This window comes from Mustela lutreola, chromosome 7 (genome assembly GCF_030435805.1).
Source record: "Mustela lutreola isolate mMusLut2 chromosome 7, mMusLut2.pri, whole genome shotgun sequence".
Classification (NCBI taxonomy): Eukaryota; Metazoa; Chordata; class Mammalia; order Carnivora; family Mustelidae; genus Mustela; species Mustela lutreola.
Genome location: NC_081296.1, coordinates 9,536,587 through 9,562,576, shown reverse-complemented (window position 1 = coordinate 9,562,576; position 25,990 = coordinate 9,536,587). Strand labels below are relative to the sequence as shown.

Here is a 25,990-nt window from a genome sequence, read left to right as displayed (position 1 = left end):
TCCCAGGGCACCTGGCTAGCTCAGTCTATAGAGTCTGCGGCTCTTAATCTCAAGGTTGTGAGTTTGAGCCCCACGTTGGGTGTAGAGATTACTTAAAAATAAAATCCAAAAAATAAAACAAAACAGGAGGGCGCTGGGTGGCTCAGTCCATTAAGCATCTGCCTTCAGCTCAGGTCATGATCCCAGGGTCCTGGGACCAAGCCCTGTATCAGGGTCCCTGCTCATTGGGAAGCTTGCTTCTCCCTCCCTCTCCCACTGCTGGGCCCCCTCTCTCACTGTGTCTCTCTCTCTGTCAAATAAATAAAATTAAAAAAAAAAAATCCCAAAGCAGGACACGTCTCCACTAAGAAAAAAAAGGCAGGAGAGATTTAGTCTAGACCTGAGAAGTAAAGAAATCTCTAAAGAAATCTCAGTCATCCTGAGGTTGACGACCAAGTAAGGTAGGGCAGTCTCCTTTTTTTAGAAGTGTTTTTAGTTGTAGTCATAATACAATAGAAAGTTACCTATTGTATTGGTTTCCCCACAGCTGCTGTAACAAAGCACCGCAAAGGGGGCGGTTAAAATGACAGAAATGTATCACCTCACAGTTCTGGAGTCTAGAAGTCCAAAATCAAGGTCTCTTCAGGGCCATGCTCCCTCTGAAACCTGTAGGAGAGAACCCATCCTTGCCTCTTCCTAGCTACTGGTAATGGCCTTCAGTTTGTGGTGTTCCTGGGCCAGGAGCTGGCTCACTCTGATCTCTGCCTCTGAGTAATGTTCTCCGTGCATGCCTGGGTCTTCACACCTGTTCACACTTCTTATGAAGACACCAGTCATACTGGAATAAAGGTCCATCCCAATGACCTCACCTTGACTCGATCATATCTGCAAAGACCCTCTTTCCAGATAAGGTCACATTCACAGGTCCTGGGGGTTAGGGCTTCAGCATATCTTTTTTGGGGGGTGGGGAACTCAGTTCAACCAATGACACCCTTCACTGACTGGTTACTATATTTTGGATTCATGCTTCGTCTCTGAGACATACAGGAAGTTTATCAAGTTAGATAAACGACGTGTTCTCTGATGGGTCAGTGCTTTTATGCTAACCAGAGACTGGATATGTTGAGTAGAAAGGATATAAACCTTTTCTCATGACCCAAAGCAGCAAGAAGCTTGAAGTAGGTCTAATATTCCCATTCTGTAGATGGTGAAACAGAGGCATGGCTGGTAAGTAATCGGGCCAGGGCTCAAACTAGTGACCATCTGATTCCAAAGTTCATGGTTTCTTGGCTAGTCCATGCCCAAAGAGAAGGTGAATTTCTCAGATTGGACCCAGACATGTAACGTAAGAAAGAGAAGCAAAGGGGCTTGTCTCTCAGTCTGAGGCCCATGCATGGGTGTGAGTATACAGATCTGCTCACTCTGGCATTCCATACCTATGAACCTCATGGGGGCTCCTTGGCTCACAATCTCCAGGAGCACCTTTGGGAGAGAGACATGAGCTGGGAAGACCTCGGGCCCAGAGTCTGTTGAACCCTTAACTGCGACAGAAGAAAATTCTGACGGTCAGTCCATTCTCAAGAATTTTATAGTACCAGAGAACTTTCTTCTCTCCTCTACCCCAGCCCCAGGCCCTCCCCCTCCCCCACCCCACCCTTCCTCCACTGGCTACCACCTTGGTCACTGGGGAGTTCATTGTCCTGAATGTAGATTTTTTTTTTTAAAGGATATAAAATTTCCTTTTATTTTTGGAAACACTTTTTCTCTGAAACATGTTTTACCATCCCAGAAAGTTGAGGGACTATAAACACTAGACATGGGAAAATAAAAATCTACTGTAAACCTAACACCCAGAGATGACTAGAGTTAAACTTAGGTACCTCCTTCAGGTCTTTTCCGCCCATGAATAGATACACCCAAAAATGGAATGGCGTTGCATTGCACGTAACATTTTGCCCGTTTGCTTTTTGTGTGAACGTGTTTCCAAGTCAGGACGCAGTTTTCCATAATTAGAATATCCCGAGTGCCAGGCTCTCTATGGGACACAGAGGGAAAACACAAGGAGGAGGGAAGTCTGCCCTGTCCTCAAGGAGAGCCCGCGGGCCAGGTAGGAGAAAGTAGGAAGCAGAGCGCCCCAGGGCCTCATCCTAGCACGGCTGCTGTCTGTGCAGCTGTGGGTGAATTTTCCCACCCAGGAAGGTGGGCCCCGCTGCTCCCACCAAGCTCAGATAGGGCTGGGGTCTGAGGCTGAGTTATGGTGCAGGGGTAGTTACCGAGAGAGAGAGCACCCTTAGGCAAGAAAGTCTACAGGCGCTCCCCCCCCCCCCCCAGTGTATCTGTGCCCCAGCAAGCCCGAGACTCAAATTTGCTGCTCCCGGAATCAGCCTCGGGTCCCTTGTTCCTCTCATGGTGCGAGCATCTTAAAGAGCCAAGCCTGTTTCTAGTTTTAATGTAAGTACAGCTCCAAAAACATGGCCTTCTAACAAGCCCACTAATGCGTCCGCTGCTCAGATAATTAACCCAAAATTGAAAAAAGGACCATTGTGTTTGATTCATTGAGGGGGAGTGTGAGGGGCCCCAACATGGTGCCTTCTTGGGAATTTTCAAGAGAAATGTTAATCATACCTGGTTTCTCCTTTGCTTTAGAGCCCAACCCCAGGAAGACGCAGGCATTCCTGGATGCCAAAGGCAGTGCCCGGCAGGGCCCTGTGTGCGGGAAGGCCTCCTTGACCATAGCGAGCACTCCAGAAAAAACAAAAAAAGGGACCTGTCCAAATGGAATAGTGCATAAAGATCTCTACATACTGGCACAGATAGGGATATTGATTTTCCTCCTCAAAGGGAAAGGCAGTAGTCAAATTCGTAGAGACAGAAAGTGGAATGGTGGTTGCCAGGAGCTGGGGGAGGGGAAAATGGGAGTTGTCTTCCAAGGGGCACAAAGTTTCAGCTGGGCAGATGGTGATGATGGCGGCAGGGTCATGTGACATATGAACGTACCTCATGCTACAGAACTGTAAGAAATATGAACTTAAAGATAGTGAAGATGGTAAACTTTGTGGAGCGCCTGGGTGGCTCAGTCAGTAAAGCATCTGACTCTTTATCTCAGGTCAGTCCTCATCTCTGGGTCATGAGTTCAAGCCCCCCAATGGTGTTCCCCATTGGAGTTACTAAAAAAAAAAAAAAAAAAAGACAGTAACTTTTGTGTTAGGCATATCTTACCACAATTCTTTTTAAAAGAATTTGAAACAATAACCATGCAAAAGGAAAGGTGGATTTCTTGTGAGGGCCATGTCCTTGGAGAAACACTTGGAGAAGCACCTGCACCTGCGAGGAGCCCGGAGGCAGAGGACAGTGGGAGTCCTTCGAAGGTGCTTTCTGGAAGGTGGCTGTGCTGGCTTCCTGTCGGGAGGCTATTAGGCCCCATAATCCTGACAGCTGTGCAGGGCAGAGTGGCACAGCCAGAGAAGGCTGGCCGAGCACTGGGGACATGCTGGAGACAGCTGGAAGGGGAGGAAACGGGGGAAGAAGCAGAAGGTCATGCCCGGGCTCATGGCTCTTGGCCAACTCTTCTGGAACAAGCTGAGAGTCAGAGGGGGTCTGTGAGGGGCTCAGAGAGCAAGCTCTTCAGGGCTTTCAGCCTTGTTCTACAGCCCCAAGGTGGCTGGGTGCTCTGCTCCAACTCTAAAGCTTAACCCCATCCATGGGAAGACTCCTTTCGTGGGAGGAACTCGGCAAATGTCTGTGAACGGAAGCCATGCTTTAAGGCTGGGTCCGTACATGGTCAAAGGCCTTTGAACAATGAGAATGGACTCCTGACAGGCTCTGCCCTCTGCACCAAACTCCATTGCTAGCATATACGTGGGAAGCAGAGAACAGGTTAGCCACTCCCTGGCTGTGGGATTTGAGGGAAGTCATTGACTTGCTCTAAGCCTCCGTCTCCAGGACCCCCTCTCGGGATGATTGTGAGCATTGAATGAGACAACATCTTTGTTCAGACTGCTGTCGGGCACCATGCTGGCTTGGGGGCAGCTTTCAATACAGGGTCATTTTTAGAGGATGTAGTTATCGGTGCTCAGGCATGCAGGAGACCCAAGGAAGGACGCAGGAGACCCAAGGAAGGATGCGCCCAGTGCCCACTCCTGTAGGCACCATCTCCTTGCGGAGACAGACAAATGCTGCAGGCCATGTGTGATCCTGCTTTAATGGAGGAGGGTGAACTTGGCCACAGTGGGGTCCTGGTGAGACTTTCCAGAGGTGGGGGCCAGTGACAGCTAGAGAAGAAGCTTCGGTTTCCTTCTGAAACACAGCTCAGATCAGGACATTCCTGAACATACACACTCCCCAGAGCCTCCCCATCACCTGCAGAAGGTGTAGGTGACTCACTAACCTAATTACAGGGGTCCTTCAAAATGTGGCCCCGTGGCCCCGTGGCCCCGCATCGCTTGTAACTTCATTTAATCCTACACCAGTTGGATGTACTCCTTTCTCCATGCCTTTGCTCATATGATCCTTCCCTCCTCGAAGGCCCTTTCCCTCTCCCATTGGGTCCCTGACTGTCTATCAAGGCTCAGCTCAAATGTTACCTTTTCCTCAGAGCACTCCCAGGCCTCCCAAACAGAGTGATTTCTGCATCTTCTCAGCTCCCAGAATTCTCTCAACCAGGGAGACCTTTCCTCGTGGGTTGTAGGATTTATTCATACATCTTCTCTCCCATCCCACACGGTGAGCCCTGGGGGCGGATACGCATGGGCCCATCCCTCCGTCCTCCTCAGCACCCACGACAGAGTTTGACAGAGGAAAGAAGGGAGGGAGGAAAGCCAAAAATGGCTGGAACTTCTCCAGAGGAAAGGCAAATAATTATTCCTTCCACATGAGAGCTGAAAAAGAATCCTCTGCTTTTCAGAGCTCATGCTCTAAGAAAGGGAAAGGAGTGTGGGTGAAGGATGGCCATAAGGGGAAGGTGTGACTCTTGATCTCAGAGCTGGGAGTTCAAGTGCTGTGTTGGGGGCAGACATTACTTGAAAAATCTTAAAGAAAAAGAAAAAAGTGAATGAGGTGTTTTTTTTTTTTTTCTCCAGTAATCCATTTTCTTACTTACTCTTGACTAGACCCCGGGACTAAATTTACAGAACCCGAGCGTCTGCCCCAGGGAGACAGTGGCCCCCTGTTTCCCACCAGCCACAAGCCAGGCACCTGGCCGTCTGCCTGCCCAGGGACTCGGCTGTCACCCCAAACACCTGATGGCCCTTTCTGACAAGCGGGCCTTTCCACCGGGACTCTCGGCTTCCAGACACCTCTACCAAAGATCATTTTGTAAACCTGGGCTCTGTTCTCAGCTGGGGAGGCCACCGAGGCGTCACACTGGACCCCCTAGCCCCTTCCCAAACCCCAGCAGGAAGGCGTTCTCCGTTCTGCCAGGTTGGCGGTGAGCGCCGAGTGGAGGGAACTCAGTTCTTGGCTCAGGATCCCTGCCCCAGAAAAGGAGCTTGTGCCTGATGGAAAGTTTGGGCTGAAGGACACTCCCTTCCAAAATCCCAGGTTCGATATTTACACATCGTCTGAAATTAATGCAGAGAAAACCTCTAAGTGCCCAGCTGGAAGGGAAGTCTGAGAGCAGGAAGGGGTGGGTCCCAAGTCCTAGGGTTTTTTCCACAGAGAGAACGGGACAAAGCTAAAAGTCCCTGAGTGAGTGTCCGGGAACCATTAATCGTACCATGTACGCCTCCACTTTAAACTGGTTTTACTGGGAATTTGCAGTGGCGAGTGGGGAGAGGTGGGCATAACGGGGAAAGGTTGGTGGTGTTGAGCTGAATTTTTCCCTCCAGTGCTGCCCCCCTCCTTTTGGGGCCATGATGGCTGCAGGCACCCAGCCTTTAGGAAGCAAGACCGATGGCCAACCTTTCTTCTCAGCTCCCGGACTCAGCCTCCCCCCACCAAGCCTCTTGTAAATGCAGCCTTTATCAGATGCCAGCATGGCTCCAAGTTCTGTTTTGTCCCTGGATCTTTGGAGTCCCTCCCCACTCCGTACACAGCCCTTCTGCCCTACCCCTGGTCCTTTCCCAGCAGGAGAGGAACATGAATAAGTGTTTCCATGGGTGATGTATGAGTATTTCCATGGACTACAGGAATGCTCCCAGCTCCCCTGACAGCCCCTGCTCCCAGGTACCCTTTCTGTGAGGGCTTCTCTTGGTCTCCAAGGCTGAGGAGGCAGGAATACCTTGAAATCAGGTGACATCCAACAGTTAGGATCAGTCTTAAGCTCACCACCCCTTGCATTCCCAAACTTAATCCAGAAGGGGCATCGCCCATGCATTAAGAACCGTCCATTCACGTATTCGATGAACATTTTTTACTTACCTGCTGTGTGCCAGGCACTGTTCTAGGCACTGGAAACAGACCAGTGAGCAAAAGAGAGGAAAGTCTCTGCCCTCACGGGGCGTATATTCTGGGAGGGGGAACAGATCATCAACACACTCGAAAGGATGATAATTTCCAATAATAATATAAATAAACAATATCAGGGAGGCACCAGGTGGGGGTGAAGGAACAGGGTGATCAGGGAAAGGACCTTTGGACTGAGCCTAGATTGTTGCAAGGTGTCCAGCTAGGAAGAGATACACAAGTGTATCTTGTGTATACCAGATACCAAAAGGCCCTTAGAAGGAAACAAGTTGGGGTGCCTGGGTGGCTTAGTGGGTTGAGCCTCTGCCTTCAGCTTGGATCGTGGTCTCAGGGTCCTGGGATCAAGCCCCAAATCGGGTTCTCTGTTCAGCAGGGAGCCTGCTCCCCAACCCCCACCCCGCTCTGCCTACTTGTGATCTCTCTCCGTTAAAAAAAAAAAAAGGAAACAAGTTTTTGTGCTTAAGGGGGAGCTAGAATATGGCTGGAAATGGAAGTAGGAGATGTGGTGTAAGCAGAAACGGGGGCAGATCACGTAGGGCCTTGCTGGCCATGGGAGAGGAGGGCTGGCTTTCACTCCAAGAACATTCACCCTGTGCTCCCGTGAAGTACCCAGGCCAAGCTTCCCTTTGCTTCAGCTTTCCCTTCTGATTGAAGCTTTCAGTGGGATACAAGCTCCCTTTCTCCCCACTCCTCCTGCCAGCTCCCCCGTCAGGATCAGACTACCTGGGGGACATAGAAACTTCTGTTTTGTGATTTGGAAGGAACAAGAAGGAGTTTAGAACATGGTTCCCTGCCTCTCCTCTTAACTGGAAAGAAGCCATTTCCAGAAGTCTCCCCCAGGGATTTTCTGGCCAGAGATGGCAAGAAATTTGCCCAGCTTCACCCAAATAACAAGTTGTGGGTCAAAGGTATGAATTCAGGTTGTATTTTTAAGGTTTTCATCTTCTCCCATACTGCATTTTTCCCAGAAAACTGGAGCAGAGACCACTTCAGGGAATTGCCCAGAGCCTGCGTTCACAGTGGACCCCAGAGAGCAGAGAAAGAACAGCCTATCTCTCGTCACAACAGATCCAAGTCAAACAGTTATCAGCTAAAAGTCCCTAGCAAGGACGTTTATCAGTGGGCGAAGGAGATCAAGGCAGAAAGGCCAGAGAGGAAAGAAGTGGTTGTCTTCTACAATATTGTATGTCTTCCGTGCCCTGACCAGGGTCTGCTCCTTCCAGTTCTCTGCTCTGCTCACCCCTCACCTCCATAGGCAGGGCCTTCCCCTTCCTACCATGCAGGCCTTCAGCAAACCCAGGCCCGCTTTTTTTTTTTCCTTTTCTTTTTTTAAACTGTGGAACCAGTAAAACCTAGACCCTGGCTGGGACGGTGAGGTTGGCCACAGACTGGCATTGGCAGAAACAGCTCCTAGGGCTAATTTCTGAAGCTGAGTTCAGAAAGGGCTTCCTTCCCTTAGCTTCCCCCTCCCTGCGATCAGGAGCATGAGAAGCAGCAAGGAGCTGACCAGCGCTTCCAGCAGCCAAAGATGAGGGTGGGACATTAGAGCTCCTCCCTACCAATGGAAGGTCCAGGAGTGGGTCAGGACTCTCTCAGTTGGGAACTCACACTCACCCACAGAGTGGACCCCGCATTAGTGATCGTCAAGGGTTCCAGATGCTTCAGTGACAACAGAGCAAACAACAAAACAGGAATAAGGAAATCAAAGATATGGAAAAAAACACACAGAATAAGGAATAGGAGGAAGAGGGAGAGAGGAGAAAATACAAAAAGAATCTTCTCATTCACACACAAAAAAGTACCTTCCCAAGGGGCGAAGGCTGTGCTGTGATTCCAGCTTACAGATGGGAAAACTGAGGGCTTCCATGAGTTCCCCAGTGAGTTAGAACAGAGCTAGGACTGGGATCAGCTGCCTGCCTCTCCCTCTCCATACATCCCACCATCAATTAGCAGCTGCACTTGGGGTCACTCTGGCTAGAGGTGTCCTTGGTGTGGGATCGCTGTCCCATTCTCAATGCTGGGCTTGAAATCCCAATCTTAGGTGCATATGTCAACACCATGACGCACAAAGGTAGGACGGGTCTTGTCTGAACAACAAGAAAAGAGGCACTGTTGTGAGATTAACCCACAGATAAATGATCTGCTGGGGGCCAGGGGCTGGGGGAATGGGTGGCTTTGGTCCTTTTAAATCTCTCCCTCAGGACTGAAGTCATGGACACAGCCACTTAGTGACTAATCCTACTGGTCAACCAGTCTACCAAATTCAGGCATTCACCAGTTAGTAGGAATCGAATACCATTTTTTGTTGTTCCCAGCGTTGCATGAATTAATGTGGAGGGAATTCTCTTTTTTAACGTAAGCCTTGACTTTCAGCCTTAAGGAGGTCACAGTGTGCATGGTGAGGCAGAGCTAGCATACATAGGAGAAAACCTAGGTGCTAACATGGCTGTAGCAGCAGTCCTAGTCAGGGGAGGCGAACCAGCCTGGTTCTTTGTTTAGCGTTAGATGCCTCCAGTAGTGTGCTGGTAAGCCCACTCCCAAAAAGGCAGGGAAAGCCAAACACCATTTGTGGTGTTCCCTCATTTTCCGCGCTAGAGATAGTCCCATGACCAATTTCAATCTCCCAGTGTGCCACCGTTGAACACGGAGTTGGAAAGAGATATGGGAAGTTATCTCTGCCCAGCCAATGTGGCCTAGCCCTGGCGTCCCACTGGTTCTCCCAGGGACCCCAGGAAGGGAAGTCCCAACTTGTCTCACCCCTGGGCTGCACATGGGTTGTGACCTTCCCAAAGCCACAGGCTGTACCGGCGTGTTGACATGAAGGAACACGGCCAAGTACGTCACGAGCGATGTAGCTGAGATTTATTGATTGCAAAATGCGAGTGGTCTATCCCACAGCTGTGGGCTCAACCAATGTGAGCCTCCAGCGTCCCTTCTCCTCCGACAGAGACCTGGGGTACTCGGGCCTGCCTTTGTTCATTCATTCATTCAGCAGATATTTCCTGAATGACCTCTCTCTGTGCTTGGCGCTCTGCGGAGGGCTGTGGAGACTCTGAGGCACAAGACAGACTCGTAGAGCTAACAACAGGGGACGATGATGACCGGGTCCCTAGAACTGGGTTCTGGTTCTGGCTCTACCTCCAACTTCCTGTGTGGCCTTGAGCAAGTCACTTAACCTCTCTGGGTCTTAGTTTCATCACCTGTAAGCTGAAGGAGTTGAACTTGCCTTTCACATGTCTCTTCCAGCTCTGGCTTTCTGTGGGTCCAAGAAGGGAGGTGAGGTCGGGAGGGCACAGGAGGAAGAGTGGAAGGAATGGGCAGGTCTGTGGGAGAACAGAAGACAGGAGAGCAGAGGGGACCCCTGGAGATCTGGCACGAGTCCCTTGAAGGAGGTGTGGACATGTTGAGTGTGGTCCCTGAGGGAGGAGTTCAGGGGTGGAAATTATAATGGAGGTGGGTCATTGGACCCCCGCTTCAGCCACGACATGAGCCACCTTGTGAAGGAGCGGGCCCCTCCTATTCAGTTAGAGACGAAAAGACCACCTGTCCTGGCCATGTGGACAGGATCCTCGGCAGGGAGTTCATGACTATAAACCCCAGCCACTGGCCCCTCTTCCGGTCAGCTCACCCAGTCCTGCCACCAAGGGACATCAGAGGGAGAGTGATGTTGATGGCTGCCTGCTGAATGCCACACCTCCAAGCCCGGGACACAGTTTCCGCCCCAGATAGGAGAGCCGGACTGGTACATTATCTCACTTGGTCTTGAAACAGCCATGGGGTTGGGTCCTGGGGTATTAAAGTAGTAGGTAGCCAAGCCAGGACTGGGCCTGGGGGTCTCCATTCTAGAGGGGGGGGGGTCTCAGGTCTGGGGGTCTCCATTGGATGTCCTGGAAGAGGGCTTCAAGGCAAGGGGGTGAGCTGCCCGTCCGGTCTCTTAATTTGGTGGAGTAAAGGCTTAGGCCCTGGCTGGGTCAGCAACCGTGAGGCAGAGTCTAGCTGATGAGAAGGTGGAGGTTTTTCCTACCTCCAGCTATGGGGCACGCACACGTGAGTGTGTGCACGTATACACACACACACACACACACACACACACACACACACACACCCCTTCAGCTCAGTTCAAAAACACTAGTAAGCTTACTTTCCCATCAGGCCTCCTAGTTCTTCTCTGCTGAGAAAGCCAGTTCCTTGGTGACCCACCCAGCCACACACAGAACCCCCTCAGCCCCCACCCTCCCATCATGCTCCCCCAAACTCCTGGTCTCACTTCAATCCAGACACCCCGGTCCCCTTCCTCTGCCCCAGCCCCGTCCCCTCGCCACCACCTCGCTGTGCTTGCCGTGGAGAAAGGCCTCCCTGTTGACAGGCTGGCAGAGTCCGTCTCCTTCCATAAAAGACTCAGTGAGTCCTGGAGACACTTGGAAGCTGGACAGAATGGTATTTCTCCCTATTTTCTTTACAGCTGAGAAAACACAAACACAAGAGCATATTTATTGCAATGTTTCTATCCCAAAGTTGGTCTTAAAAAAAGAAGAAGAAATAAAATTAGTTTCTCTGTCCAGTCCACCCCTACCCCAAACCCCTGCCCTGTCCATTCCCGGTGGAGGCCAGGGAGAAAAACAGAGCGGGCCCCAGCCCCACAGAGAGGCACTGCCTCTGGGACAATGGCGGGCTTGTTCATGGAGTTTGGGAAGAAACGCGCCTCCAAAAACATACACAGAACTTCCCAGTGGAGGGTGTTCTGAGGGAAGAACAGGCGGGCTCTGTGTCTGGACACCGGATCCCGGAGGCTCTGGGAAGAGAGGAGCTCGCAAGTCTAGCCCCCTCCCCAGACAGGAGGGGACACCTTACCCTCCCAGCCTCTGGGGGACAATTTCCCACAACTGGTGGGCCTGAAACGAGTGCCACATGTGAGTGGCCCCACACGGACCTGGAACCCCAGAGAATGAAGAAGGCATCGAAGGAGGAACATCTCTGAGGAGAAGCAAGGGACAGCTTGTTAGGTCTCTGGGATTTTCCAGATGTCCTATGGTGAGAGGGAAACATGCCTCACACACTCTTCTCTGTCCCCTGAGTGGGGACAAAGTCCTTGGAGACTCTGTCCCCAAGAGATGGGGACGGACCGTCCATCTCTCAGGTGACAAACGTATGTGGCATGAATGACAGGGATGGAAAGAAAGGTCAACTGGGTCAACCCAGAGTCCTGGGCCCTACCTGCCCCTCCCCCTTGCATTCCTGGGAAAGGAGCCCAGGAGCTGCCCCTGCTCCCCCCCCAACCCCCGCTGATGGTGACTGAGCCAAGAGCGACACCTGCTGGGCCATCAGACTCTGACACAGCGGGGAACCCAGGGGTGCGTCCCAGCCTCCCCAAAGCTCCATGCTTGTCTTTGTTCCAGGTCCTCCAGCCCTTCCACCTCCCTCCCCCCACCCCACAAGGAGCATCTGCGATGCAGGTACTTCCTAAACCAAGATGAAATGCTCCCAGTCTGGATGGGAGGGGAGGATGGGTACCAGTGCGGGTCCCACCAACAGAGCAACTCAGGAAACATCATCAGGCACCTGTCATGGGGTGCCAGCCACAGGGTCTGCTACAGGACCGCACACTCTCTAGCTGGTGGTGCTCTGTCTTGGCCGCACATTAGAACCTTCTGGGGAGCTTTTAAAATGCCTCAAGACTAGGCTGAAGCTCACGTGATTTCCATATACAGCCAAGATCGATAACCACTGTTATGGTGGATCTCTTGTATGTTTAATGGGGTCTTTTTGGGGTCTACCTGCAGTGACCCACTTGGAGTCAGGGGCCCAGCTGTGCAGGGGAGGCCTTTATGTTGTGGTTGTCATGGATTTGCATACTTGGCATGACAGTTTTACTGCAGATAACAATAAGGAAAGCTTTTCTGATTCCGGGAAGTCATTGTTTGGGCCAGTAGGAGGGATCTGGGGGTCCTGGGATCTCACTGCTCTCTTCCATGATTAATCTGTCCATTCCAAAGCCTCCTCAAGGGCTCTTTGGTTGGGAGTCCTTCCCCTGGCTTGACCCAGGCCCCTGTGAATTGTGTTCCAAAGCTCGGACTTTCTTTATCCTAACAACACAGAAGATTCCCAAATTTGAAGTTGGGGGCAGGCCTGGATTCCATCAAGGAGGTTGGCTAACTGATTTCACTTCTCTGGGCCTGGGGGATTATATCAGACTTCTCCACAAAGAGATAGAATCAATTGGATGTGTGCGTCTATAGAGAAAGGAATTGATGTAAGGAATTGCTCACATGATTCTGGAGGTACCAGGTAAGCCAGTGGCCCAATAAAGCCAGGGTATAGCTCCAGCCTGAGTCTGAAGACTTGAGACCCAGGGAAAGCCAATGTCTCAGTGCAAATCTGAAAGCAGTTTGAAGGTCATCAGGCAGGAGGAATGGGCTCTCTCCTGGAAGCGGTTCAGTGTTTGTTTGTTTTTTTGTTTGTTTAAAAAAAAAAAAAAATCACGCCTTCCACTGATTAGACGAGGCCCACCCACATTATCAGGGCAACCTGCTTTACTTAGTTACCAACTTAAATGTTCACCTCATCCAAAAACACCCCCAGAGACGCACCCAAAATGATGTTTGAACAAATATCTGAGCAGCCCAGAGTCCAGTCAAGTCGACATGACATCAACCATCACAGGGATCCTTCAGACACAGCCTTTACAGGTGAGAGGGTGGGACGTGCCCTGGAAGAGACAGGAGGTTTCCAGCCTCGCACGTGTCATCAAACCGAGACATCCGTGGAGACATTACGAAGAGAGGATTCTTGGAGGAGACACCCCTCGAACCACACGCAGCCGCCTTATCTTGCTGGGATGTCAGATCTCAGCCCGTGGAATTGATCACCTTGTGTCCTGTGCCACGTGACCTCCTATCTCACCATATCTGAACCTCCAACTAACCCCTCCGCCTCCCTTCTTGCAGGTGAACTATGACCACTTTACTCCTGGTGTTTGTGACTCTGAGAGTCATCACAGCCGTCAGCTCCCTAGAAGCTTCAGGTAAGGACACCCCCCGCGCGTGCCTCGCGCATCCAGCAGCCGCAGAAGACTGGATTCCGGGTACTAGGTCCCGAACTGAGTGCTGCTGCTCGCAGGGATACAAGCTCCCCGTTCCTGGCCTTTCCCCCGCCCTGCCTGCCCCTTCCCTATGGAAGGCAAGCCTCGCTGCGCGGGGAGCGCGCCCGTGCACCTGAACGCACGCACGCATGCACACATGCACGCGCGCACGCACGCGCGCGCATGCGCCCTGGAGCCCTGGCGCAGGTCGGCTCCCGGCCGTCCTAGCAGATGGGCAGCCGAGAGGGAGAGCTCCTGGCGGGTATCCATCTTCCCATCTCTTCTCTGTGGCTCTTACCCTAAACCGCCACACGCTGAGCTTGGGGTTGGGGCGGGATTATAGATAAGCCCAGAGAGGAAAAGCTGCCAAGGAAGGATCCGCTAGAACATCAAAGAAGAGAAAATTCCTTGAGAAGCAGAAAGAAGTCCCCAACGCCTCGCGCAGGTCTTTGTTTTTCTTGGCAAACTGTCCTCGGGAAGATCCCGCGGGGTCTTTCGCATATGGCAGGCACGAGGTGGGTTTCTGATCATGGAGCCCTCAACCAAGTAAACGAACTGCCCCCTGACTGCAGGACGGGTTGGCCCCAAAGTGATCTGTATCTCCCTTAGACCTAGGCAGGAGAGGCCCCTGCTCTGGGCCATGCACTTTCGGGCTTCCCTCCGGCCCTCCTCCAGCCCCAGTGCTCCTTAAAGGATGAGGGGTCCTTTAGGGACATGTCCTTTAGGGACATGTCCATCCAGATCGAGGCTCTCTCCCTTTAGACCACACTCTGGATACCCAGCATGCCCCAAATTACCTGCCCACGTGGACCCAAGCCACTTCCAGGACCCATCCTCCAAGAGGGAGGCCCCTGCTCTTGGTGAGAGCCGTTCCAGGCCTGAGGGAGAGGTCAAGGGGTGGCTGTTTGTGTGCGGTGTGGACAGAGCTGGGGTGTGAGGGCTGGGATAAGCGCAGACCCCTCACGGTGCAGAGAACTGGCAAAGAAGGCGGCCCCCTGCTTTTGCACCAGAGTCCAGTGCAAAACGCTAGGGAATCCAAGAATCCTAGATTAGAATCTGGCTTTTCATTTTGAAAGGTATCATTGTCAAGAAGATAGAGCATATTTTATTTAACGATCTGTGGACTTGATTTATAACTTTTAAATATTTATACGTAGGATATATGGGTCTCCATCTGTACTCTCGCTCGGGGACCCACAAATATCCAGCCCTTGGCTGTAACCTGGGTGGTTTGCCCACACAGGCAAACCAGTTCATAGGGTCACATGAGAGCTTTAAAAACTGCACTGTTGGGCCCTGCAGTCACTTTTAGCTCTCCCTGGAGAACCGGAGAACAGCCAGCTCTAAAACCATGCTGTGTTGTGGGGTGAGGGCTGAGCATTCAGAGGGAGATTTTTGTGGAAGGACCTAATAGTGGCTGCCCAGAACCTCAGAGCTTAGGGCTGGGCCTCCCAAACTTCCCTGCCCCCCGTCCTTGCCCTGTTACGTATTTACCACCCACAAATATCTGAGACATTTTTATTTTCAACCTGTAGGCTCTCCTGGAAAAAAAAAAAGGGTCCCATAAGTCTATGACCTGCCATGAAAGGTGCTATTTTTGCAAAAGCTGTTTCTTTCCCATTCCAGGAAGATCTTTTACTTCTGAGTGGATTTGGTAAACATGTGACATCTTCCCTACCAATACTCTCCGTGATTTTTTGAGGAGCTGCTCATATGCCACTCCCAACCCCCACCCCTCTCTGACTTTTTGTGGCCGTACATGAATGTCTACTCTTCTCTGACGCTTCTCCAGCCGGTCCCCCATCCCTGAGTCCCCAACAGCAGGAGAAAATGCCTTGTCCTTCCGCAAAGACAGGATGGAGTCCAAAGCAGACCTCAGTGTCTATGTCATTTTGCATGTGAGCTTTAAACATCATGTGGATTTATTTTTCTTCCTCATCACAACTTTTCCTGCCCGGAAGTGATTTTCCCCCAAATCTTTAAGCTGTCATTTCAGGAAGATGGGAGTCCTGTTTCTCTTATGGCTTGGTATCCCCTGGGGTACCCCAGGTTGAGAAACAGAGAGGCAGAATCTCAGCTCTAAAGTTTTCTTTGCCCTCCCTGCAGCCCTTTTCCAGTCCCATAGTTCCTGTCTTGAGGTAAGGAGACCGGGGTTCTTGAGGAAGGTTGCTCTGGAAAAGGTGTTGCAAAGCTTCCCAGAATTCCAGATGGTACAGGAGTGTTCCACACACACACCGTAAATACAGACGCACTCACGGGATTTTGTCATCTCCAGAACTGACCAGGAGGCTGGGTGGTCCTCTCCAGTCACTAACAGCTCTGTCCCTGCCCCACAGACCCTGACAACTCACTGAGTGTCAGCATCCCCGAACCGTCCCCTCTGCGGGTCCTCCTGGGGAACTCCCTCAGCATCCCCTGCTACTTCATCGACCCCATGCATCCTGTGACCACCGCCCCCTCCACTGCCCCCCTCGCCCCGAGAATTAAGTGGAGCCGCATTTCCAAGGAGAAGGAGGTGGTCCTGTTGGTAGCCACGGAAGGGCAGGTACGGGTCAACAGTGCCTACCAAGACAAGGTCTCGCTGCCCAACTACCCGGCCATCCCCAGCGACGCCACCTTGGAAATCCAGAACCTTCGCTCCAATGACTCTGGGATCTACCGCTGTGAGGTTATGCACGGCATTGAGGACAGCGAGGCTACCGTAGAGGTCATGGTGAAAGGTGAGAACGTCCCAGAGGGACACTGCTTCACCTGGGGAAAGAACCAGAATGGTATGCTCACGGGAATGGATGCAGGCAGGCTGGTTTTCAAATCCCGGCTCCTACCCCACCAGCTTCCACCCACCTGAGTCAAGTCACTTAACTTCAGTTGTGTCTCTGTAACACGGAGATGGAACTGTCATTCTCTCTGGACTTTGAGGGACTTAAAAACATCTTGGCCATCATCACATGTAAATGAAAGTTTGTGCTTTGCTACAATCCCATGATTCCGTGATCATTCCCATTTTACAGATAAGCAAACTGAGGTTAGGTGATGTGCCTGACATTTCCCTGGAAGCGAGCCAGAGTGGTCTCCTGACTCTTCATCCAGATGTCTTTTCCCTCCCCAACCTCCCACCCCAGACCCATTCTCAGCTCCAGAAGCCAGAGAAAGGGATGAAGCCTCCCTGGTTCCTTTTCTCTCCCTGGCCCAAGGTTAGTTTGGTTAGTTTGAGCATAGGGTTCCCACTAGGATGCCCCTGGGCTGAGGATACTTGGAGCTCTAAGTGTCTCTTTCCCTGAAGAAAATATGGGACCTGGGAGTGCCACAAAAAAAAGTAAAAGAAGGCAGATTTTAGTTCAAGAACTTTCTGATTATCAGAATTATCAGATATTCAAAACAGGTCCTCTGTAAGGTAGTGAGGTCCCCGTCACTAGAGTTATTTTAGCAAAGGCGGAAGGACCACATGTGAATGTGGGGAGATCAGCGCATTTGCTAGATGCCCAGACCAGGCCCCTTGACCGTAGCCATAAATCTTCAAGGACTTTGATGACAGGAGGCTGTGCCTGACCTGCTCTCCCACCTGCGTGTGTCTTGCAGGCATTGTGTTCCATTACAGAGCCATCTCCACGCGCTACACGCTAGACTTCGACAGGGCGCAGCGGGCCTGCCTGCAGAACAGTGCCATCATTGCCACCCCCGAGCAGCTGCAGGCCGCCTACGAGGACGGTTTCCACCAGTGTGATGCCGGCTGGCTGGCCGACCAGACTGTCAGGTATGCCGCCAGGGCCACATGCAGAGTCGGGCAGCCCGGGCCTGGGGCCGCCATGATGCTGTGGCCAGCCTGGGTTGGGGCTGGAGCAATGCCTCAGCCTACTCTAACCATGCTTATGTTGTTGTTCAGGAGCAAGCTCATCCAATTGAGCTATGAGGAAAGATACAATCATGGGTCAGCTATGCTGCATGCAAAAAATTCACCACGTGCTTTTCCAGAAAGCTCCAGTGCTCCCGGGCAAATACTTTTAGTGGCTGCAAGGAATTTTAAAAGAATATAGAACTTGCACAGAAAGCTGTGCCTTAGTTTTTTTTTTTTTTAAAAAGGGGCTTATTGTATTCATTTGAAAATGTAGCGTGAGCCATAAAGCAACTGTGCCCCTTGTCCCAGACCATCTCAGATAGGAGCCCCTGGGGTGGTCACGACACATTCTGGAACGTCCGATGACAATGTCTGGCTCTGCTGATGGAAGACTCCTGACCTGTCTAGATCCTTGTCAGTCTGCCCTGTGGCAGTCAGGAGTTGCTAGCAACTTCACCCTAAATGAGCAAATGACCCATCATTACCCTTCCTACTCCTGTTCCCCTTTGCCATGATCTCTGCAGTTTCTTGAGGCTTTGGTGTTTTGTGGTTTTTTTGTAAAACCCTTGCCTTTTTGTTGTTGTTGTTTTTAACAAGGCAAGACATAAATTAAGCTTTCTGGTGCTTTTTTTCCGTGCGGGTGGCTGCTGAGGGATGCGTAGCCCAGCCGCACAAACAGAGCTCTGCCCTCGAGGGATCTCAAGCCATGAGAGCCTGTTGAGGCAGGATGAGACATGCATTCAGGGTGGATCAGAGCTCTGAATGGAAGAGCTGGAACCACAAAGCCTCTAGAAGAAAACAAAGGAAAATATCTTCACAATCTTGGGGTAGATCTTTCAGATCTTAGGACACAAAGGCTATCAGCAGGAAGACAAGACAAGACAGCAGCCTAGCATAGTGCAAGAGCCCGCACTATGGCCTCAGAAAGAGCTGGGCTCAAAACACAGCTCTGACACTTACAAGCTGTGTGACCTTGGGCAGATTGTTTATCGTCTCAGGGCCCAGTTTCTTCCAGGTTAAAATGCAGTGTTTCTAACACTTGCCTCATTAGGTGGACGTGAAACTCAAATGACACAAAGTAGGGGTCGGCGTATGGTGGCCAGTGGGTCAAATCCAACCCACCTTTATTTCTGTACATAAAGTCATGTGGGAACTCTGTGACTGCTTCACGCTACCGTGCCAGAGTTGAGGGGTCAAGATGAGACTCTGCGGCCCACAAGACCTAAAATATTTATTTACTCTCTGGCCTTTCTATAGAAAAGGTTTGCAGGCCCTGGATGTTCGGTTCCAATATGTTTTTGGCAAAGGGGGCTGCCTGTAATCGCCACTGACTGTGAAAACATGTGTCTCATCAAAGCTTGGGGAGCAAAGCCATAAAGACGAACAGTCCCCATATCCAGGGAAGATGCTGGCAAACACACCAGTGAGTCCCCGTTTCCTCCCATGGGAGGAGGAAACCAGGGCCCAGGCCACGCACGCCTTCTGTCCCCTGAGTGTCACACAACATCCACTCTGGGCTCCCGGCAGGTACCCCATCCACACTCCAAGGGAAGGCTGCTATGGGGACAAGGATGAGTTTCCAGGCGTGAGAACCTATGGCATCCGCGACACCAATGAGACCTATGATGTCTACTGCTTCGCTGAGGAGATGGAGGGTGAGGCCCTGTCCCCTTCCCAAGACACCTGTCTGTCCCCTTCTCCCCAGTGACACTAGGAAGCATGTGGGCCTCCTCTGAGGCAGACCACAAACCCAGGGCAGCACACACCAGACCCCTCTCTGCCTTGCCCAGAGAGGGTGGGGGGCCTGTGGGGGGATGGAATGGGCCCCCAGATTCCCTCACTCCCCACTTTGGAAAGAGCCTCAGCAGGCGGTGGACACCTACCAACCACCTGGTCCCACTACTGGGCCCAAGAACGTTTGTCTCGGTCTCTCTGCTGGGCTGGGCTGGGACTGGCCCTCCCAGCCAGGACCCCTGCTGCTCTGACCAGCCCATCGCTGTCCCAAGGGTCACTGCACCAGTAAAGCCCAGCCCAGCCTTGTCACCCTCGCAAAGGACACCCCAGGCCACTCCAGGGTGGGTCCATCAGAAATGTAGTTCCCAGGAGAGCTGGCTGCCCTTCCACCCTCTCTAGTTTCCCTGCTGCCTGCCCCCAGCGTCATCTGGGCTCTCCTGGTGGGATGGTTCTGGAGATCCTCAGTGACGGCAGGAAGGAAGCTGGGGTCTTTCTCTGCTTTGTAAAGGGTGCTCATCTTGATCACAAGCAGAGCTTCCTGCGTGACCCAGGCATGTGGAGGACTACCTCTTCTCCCACCTGCACACATCACCCCTTTTGACACTCCAGGCTCTGCCGCCTCTGCCCCCAGCCCACCCAAGTTTGCAGCTTCCCCCAGGCTGGAGAGAAGACCTGACAACCTGGCTCACTCTGAGGCTGGGACAGTCCCCTGCTTTCTCACCCCGGGGCTCCCTTTCTCTTGCCCCCGGGGCCCAGGGCCTGTTAAGGAGCAAATATTTGTGTTCCCATTCTTGGCTCACCAAAGGCACGGCCAATCAGAGCTGCCACTAAGTGGAGACAACCAGCTCCTTCCCAGGAAACAGATACCCACTCCCAACCCCTACCCCCAACACAACATGCTTAGGTTTGCGAAAATAGTAAAAAGAGCTCACAAGGCCCTTATGGATGCTTTGGGGCCTAGAAACCCCCATTTGGGAACCACTGCTGGGAGGGTCAAAGCCTAATACCTGTTCTTCCCATCACAACTTGAATTTTTTTAAAGGATTGCTTGCATGGACAATGCTTAACTCCTAGGAAAGATGCCCTGGGAGGAGGTACATTGCACAGCAGAGCGTGAGCAAGGATGCTTTAGAGCAGGATTTGGAACCTAGGAGTCACATGGATGCCCTGGGGATGCAGGGCAGGAGAGGGGACAGAGGTCCTCACCCTGCCCATCCCATCCCTCACAGGTGAGGTCTTCTATGCGACGTCTCCAGACAAGTTCACTTTCCAGGAGGCGGCCAATGAGTGCCGGCGGCTGGGCGCACGACTGGCCACCACGGGCCAACTCTACCTGGCCTGGCAGGGCGGCATGGATGTGTGCAGTGCCGGCTGGCTGGCCGACCGCAGCGTGCGCTACCCCATCTCCAAGGCCCGGCCCAACTGTGGGGGCAATCTCCTGGGCGTGCGGACCGTCTACCTGCACGCCAACCAAACAGGCTACCCGGACCCCTCGTCCCGCTATGATGCCATCTGCTACACAGGTGGGGCTCAGAGGGATGCCAGGAAGCGGGGGGCGTTGTGCTGTGGGAATGGGGGCCCAGAAGAGGGGAGCTGGGAATGGGGGTTGTTTTCTACCCCTTCAAGGGGCCACAGGTGCCCAAACCCCATGTCTCAACACCCCTGTTGTCACTAGCTCCTAGAACACCTAAGGGAGAGGCCCCATAGGCAGCAGGATCCCACCCTGGCTCATCAGCTCAGAAGAGGATTAAAAGAGCGAGCTTAGAATCTGTGTTTGCTCAGGTTGGAGTCATAGCTCTGCCACGGGCGACTGTGCAGCCGGGGAAAGCCTCAATGTGCCCATCTGTCCGAGGGGTGGGTGGGGGGCATGAAACCATGCCCCCCTCCAGAGGCGGGCACCATTATCCACCCTCTGGAATCCAGTGTGCAGAAGGACCACAAGGTCATTGAAAAGAGTGGGGAGGTGGGGACAGTGCTGACCTACAATTTACTTTGGAAAATTTAGACTAAACCTTTTAAAAATAAGGTTTTTATTTCATGTTACACAGTCTGGATTAGGGATAACAACTACATGCTAAATTCTTAGAGGAAGAATAATGTGGATACTGTGGAGCTGTGTCCCTGTTATGACGAAATTGGGACAGCATGGTGGCCTAGCTCCTTCCTGTTTGGCTTTCATGGCCTGACTTTACATGAAGAGAAGCATTTATGCCAAAGTAACAAAGATTCCCCCCAAAGCCTCTCTTAACCTTTCAATATCCTAACCAGCCTTTTGGAAGTGGTAGCACGCTTGTGGGTCTCCTCTTTCTTAAAATGATTGACCTTGTTCTGCTGGCCAGTTACAGCACCGGGTACCCAGAAGATAGGTGAGGAAGCAGCGGGCGTTGATCAGGAAGGGAGGTTTAGCCGGACTGGTCATATGAGCGGTGAGCTGCTCGGTCAGTGTCTCCTGGCATGATCCCTTGGAACTCTTCAGCCACACGGAGACGGAAAGCTTTCCTTCCCTGGTGCGGAAGGAGGTGGATCTGTCACTCATCTCCCTCAAGCCAGCCCCAGGTAGAGCCACTAAAGCCTGTTTCTCTCCCCACCCCAGGTGAAGACTTTGTGGACATCCCAGAAAACTTCTTTGGGGTTGGCGGCGAGGAGGACATCACCATCCAGACCGTGACCTGGCCTGACGTGGAGTTGCCGCTGCCCGGAAATGTCACCGAGGGTGAAGCCCGAGGCAACGTGATCCTCACCGTGAGACCCGTCTTCGGTGTCTCTCCCACTGTCCCGGAGCCCGAGGAGCCCTTCACGTTCGCCCCGGAGCCCGAGGAGCCCTTCACGTTCGCCCCTGTTGGAGGGGCCACTGCCTTCCCTGAGGCTGAGAACAGGACTGGAGAGATCACCGGGCCCTGGGGTGTTCCCGCTACGCCCGGCCCAGCCTTCACCGCCTTCACCAGTGAGGACCATGTCGTGCAGGTGACCGCAGCCCCAGGCACAGCTGAGGTGTCTGGGCGGCCACAATTACCTGGGGGTAAGTGCCTGTCCCTCAGGGGGCTGCATGGGGGCTGGGGGGCAGGTGGAAAGAACTTGGAGTACTTAAGGATCTGTACCTTCAACTTTGCCTGAGACCTGGGCCAAGCCTTCCTCCCCTCAGACTCAGTTCTCCTCGCTTGTAAAACAAGGAGGTGGGCCAGAGAGTGACCCCCATGCTCTTTTGCCATAAAACATTTCCTTCAAATGAAATCATAGGTGGAAATGGGAGTATGTGTCAGGCAGATAAGGATGCCACATGGGTCAAGGGGGGAGTGGAGCCAAGAACTGGGGCCCTTTTGTCCAGGGCCCCCCCCTCGCCCCATCAGGCACTGCCACAGAACAGAGCCGCTTGAAAACCGGTGTACGAGGTGACCCCGGGGCTCCTCACAGAGCTGACCTTCAGGGACAGGGGTCAGCAAACCAAGCTCCGACGATCACACCAGCTTTCCACCTGTTTCTATATGGTCCGCACACCGGGGATGGCTTTACAGGTTTAAATAGTTGGGGGGCAAAGTCAGAGTGAGAATAACCTTTTGTGTCATGTAATGAAAATGACATAAAATTCAAGATTCAACGGCCGCAAATAGAGCTGGACTGGAACAAAGCCACAGCTACTCATCAGTGTGCTCTCTGTGGCCCTTTTCAGGCTGTCAAAAGAGTTGAGTAGTTGTGACAGAAACTAGTGAGCCCATGAAGACTAAACTATGTCCTGTCTGACCCTTTCCAGAAAATGCTTGCCAGCCCTTCTTCTAGGAAAGGTGTGTTCCAGAGGCTTAATAAAGGTCTGGAGGCTTGGGATGTTATAGAGCTCAGCTGCTCCCCAAACTCCAATCCAAGAACAGGAAGGACATTCTGGGGTGGCTTTTGTAAGGGCCTTGGTGGTGTCCCCTTCTGGGGGAAAAGCAGATTGGACACTGCCGCCGACCATCACACCCAGGATGCCACCAAGTGGGATTTCAGCCTGACATGACCCAATGAGTACAATCTGTTGGGAAGGAGAAATCATTTCAGAGTTTCAGGATAACCTCCAAATGGCTGGGTCCCAGGGTTAGGCCAGGACTGGAAAGAGTCCCATTGGCTCTGTGTGGGAAGGTGCCGAGGGACAGATGAGCATCGGCCACAGGACAGAGCAAGGGACATGGGACAGTATAGACCAAGGATTTGAAGGTGTGACATAGGCTGGTCAATTATCTTGGGAAGGGTCAGAAACCGAGACCAATGTACACAGCCGAACACAGTGGGAGAGGCAGAGTAAGTGGGTAGGTAGCTCAAGGACAAGGCTCTGCCCCTTTGAAAACCTGGCAAAAGCCACGAGGCCACTCCCAGAACGCTACCGGTACACACCCACAAAAACACTGGCTGGCATCTTCAGTCAGGCACCCGCCTCCTGGGGCCTGGGCCGGGTGCAAGAAGTGCCAGGGGTTGTCCAATATATTCCTTAGCCTTCTCTGTATTTTCCGAATGTTCTGTAACGAGTGCTTATTCTTTTCATAATGAGAAAAAAATGCGTTTGTTTTAAAGAGTAAAGAGTAAAGGGACAAAGGGGAGGGTTGGGGACACCCAGGGCAGAAGAGTCCTCCAAGGCCCCCTCAGGGAGATGGATTTCAGGAGTGGCTTGAACAAGCAGAGGGAATCAGCTTGGTTGAGGATAGGATCAGAGGTAGGAAGGGAAGGAGAAGATGAAGGGGAATCGTTCCTGAAGGAGCCGGGGCTCCCTCCCTGCCCTCAAAGCCAAAGAACCAGGCCCCCTGGACACTGTCACTGTGGTGTCACTGTCACTGTCCATTGCCTGCTCTGAGCCTACCTGGTCTCTCCTTCTCTTCCTCTCCCCACCCCAAAGCAGGGGTTGTGTTCCACTACCGCCCAGGATCCGCCCGCTACTCACTGACCTTTGAGGAGGCTCAGCAGGCCTGTCTGCGCACTGGGGCTGTCATCGCCTCCCCGGAGCAGCTCCAGGCCGCCTACGAAGCAGGCTACGAGCAGTGTGATGCCGGCTGGCTGCAGGACCAGACCGTCAGGTGAAGGACCAGCCCCGCCCCCCGGGCCAAAGCCAACCATGAGCGGTGGGGCTCGGGGAGCAGCACCTGTCCAGCACCCGTCCAGCACCCAGCAGAATGGGCACCTGCTACACTGTGCAGTAATTAATTAATTAATGACTCCATGGCTCCTCTCCTAATTTCTCCCCCAGAACCAAGGCATATTCTGAGCAGGTGGGGAAGGGCCCAAGGTGACATTAAGTCCTTGGTCATTTACCCCGAGGAGACCGGGAGAATCTCTCCTCAGGGCCCCCCACTCCAGGCCCCTTCAGCTTGACTCAGTGCCCTTCCATATGACGGGCTCTCTTCTGAAGCCAGGAATCCCCCAGGGGCCCCCAGACCCTTCCCCCAGCCACACAGGGAGCTTGCTGCAAGAGGAGCTCCATCCAGGTTTCGATCCCAAATGACTGAAGATGCGCCCAAGTACCCAAGAGACCTGCCAGCCTCTCCCTGGGCCCTGCATCCCCCAGCCTCTAGAACAGGCCTCCATGCACCCCTCCTGTGCTCCTTTGCAGATACCCTATTGTGAGCCCACGGACTCCGTGTGTGGGTGACAAAGACAGCAGCCCAGGGGTCAGGACCTACGGTGTGCGGCCAGCATCAGAAACCTATGACGTCTACTGCTACGTGGACAGGCTCGAAGGTACGGCCCGTGTTCTCGAATTTTGGGCCCCAGGCAGTGGGCTATTGGGGAGACACAAAGAACCACCCAGTTCTGTTCCTTTTCCAGCCATTCTCTCCCGCATGGTTCATGCGTGTTCCCCCAGCACTGCAGGTGAATACTGATTTAAAACCATTGAGTTCTGCTAATCAATGAGCCTTTAATTATTACAGATAAGTTTTAGGTATGCCATCTGTCTCATGGAGAGTCCCAGTGCCCAGGAACAAATCAAAGGTTCTGGGAAGTCCTGCAATAGAAAACCTTTTAAACTCTGCTTAACCAAGCAGTACAAACAAAAAGATCTTTTCTTTTGTTTCATTTCATTTCTTTTAATTACAATGATCACCACCAAATTGCTATTCCAATGAACCCAATTTTGGAAATGCTGGTGTCCTGGAAAGAGTTTGGGGACCTGGGGCAAGTTACTTAACCTCTCTGGGCCTTAGGTTCCTCATCTATAAAATAGGAGCTGATTGTGCTGATATCACCCTTGGTGAGTATTAAATGAGATATGTGTGATAAGGGCCTGGTACAAGTGGGTATTCAGTAAACATGAACTTCCTTCCCTCAAATCAGACAGGCACCTGAGTACAGTTCTGGGTGTGGGGACCCAAACCCCAAGAGTGGCTCCAGGACCCACCCCAGGGGTGGGGGGCTGCCAGTCCTCAGGTGCTCCGTGCTTGAATCCTGTGGTGGAGGGGAGCACAGGGAGGGTGCCCAAGAGTGACTGGACAAGCTAGACAAGACGGAAGATGTTTCCATGCAGAGGGACCGGCTGGTCTCAGTTCAGTTGCCCTGCCCCCCACTCCCCCACCCCCCAGTAAGCAGAGCTGCTCTGGCTGTGGGCATGAGGGTCACACCTGCCACCTGCTTCTGCCCCCAGGGGAGGTGTTCTTCGTCACACGCCTGGAGCAGTTCACCTTCCAGGAAGCGCTGGCATTCTGTGAATCTCACAACGCCACCCTGGCCTCTACGGGCCAGCTCTATGCCGCCTGGAGCCGAGGCCTGGACAAGTGCTACGCCGGCTGGCTGTCAGACGGCAGCCTCCGTTACCCCATCGTCACCCCGAGGCCTTCCTGCGGCGGAGACAAGCCAGGCGTGAGAACTGTCTACCTCTACCCCAACCAGACAGGCCTCCCTGACCCCCAGTCCCGGCACCACGCCTTCTGCTTCCGAGGTATGCTTTCCTGCCTCTCGTCCAGCCTCCTTTCTGCCTGGTGCATGACTCCTCTGGGTTCACCCCT

General features: G+C 52.7%; 1 protein-coding gene across 1 annotated transcript in view; it reads left to right on the top strand.

The window, feature by feature from the left end:
* Positions 1-25,990, top strand: part of ACAN (aggrecan) — a 60,328-nt gene that overhangs the window by 11,990 nt on the left and 22,348 nt on the right. Inside the window, exons 2-10 of the mRNA XM_059180029.1 lie at positions 13,326-13,402; positions 15,796-16,179; positions 17,039-17,213; positions 18,822-18,949; positions 20,258-20,551; positions 21,622-22,047; positions 23,893-24,067; positions 24,601-24,728; positions 25,630-25,923. Of these exons, the coding sequence (XP_059036012.1) occupies positions 13,333-13,402; positions 15,796-16,179; positions 17,039-17,213; positions 18,822-18,949; positions 20,258-20,551; positions 21,622-22,047; positions 23,893-24,067; positions 24,601-24,728; positions 25,630-25,923 (2,074 nt within the window). The 5' untranslated portion in view covers positions 13,326-13,332. The remainder of the gene's footprint in view (positions 1-13,325; positions 13,403-15,795; positions 16,180-17,038; positions 17,214-18,821; positions 18,950-20,257; positions 20,552-21,621; positions 22,048-23,892; positions 24,068-24,600; positions 24,729-25,629; positions 25,924-25,990) is intronic.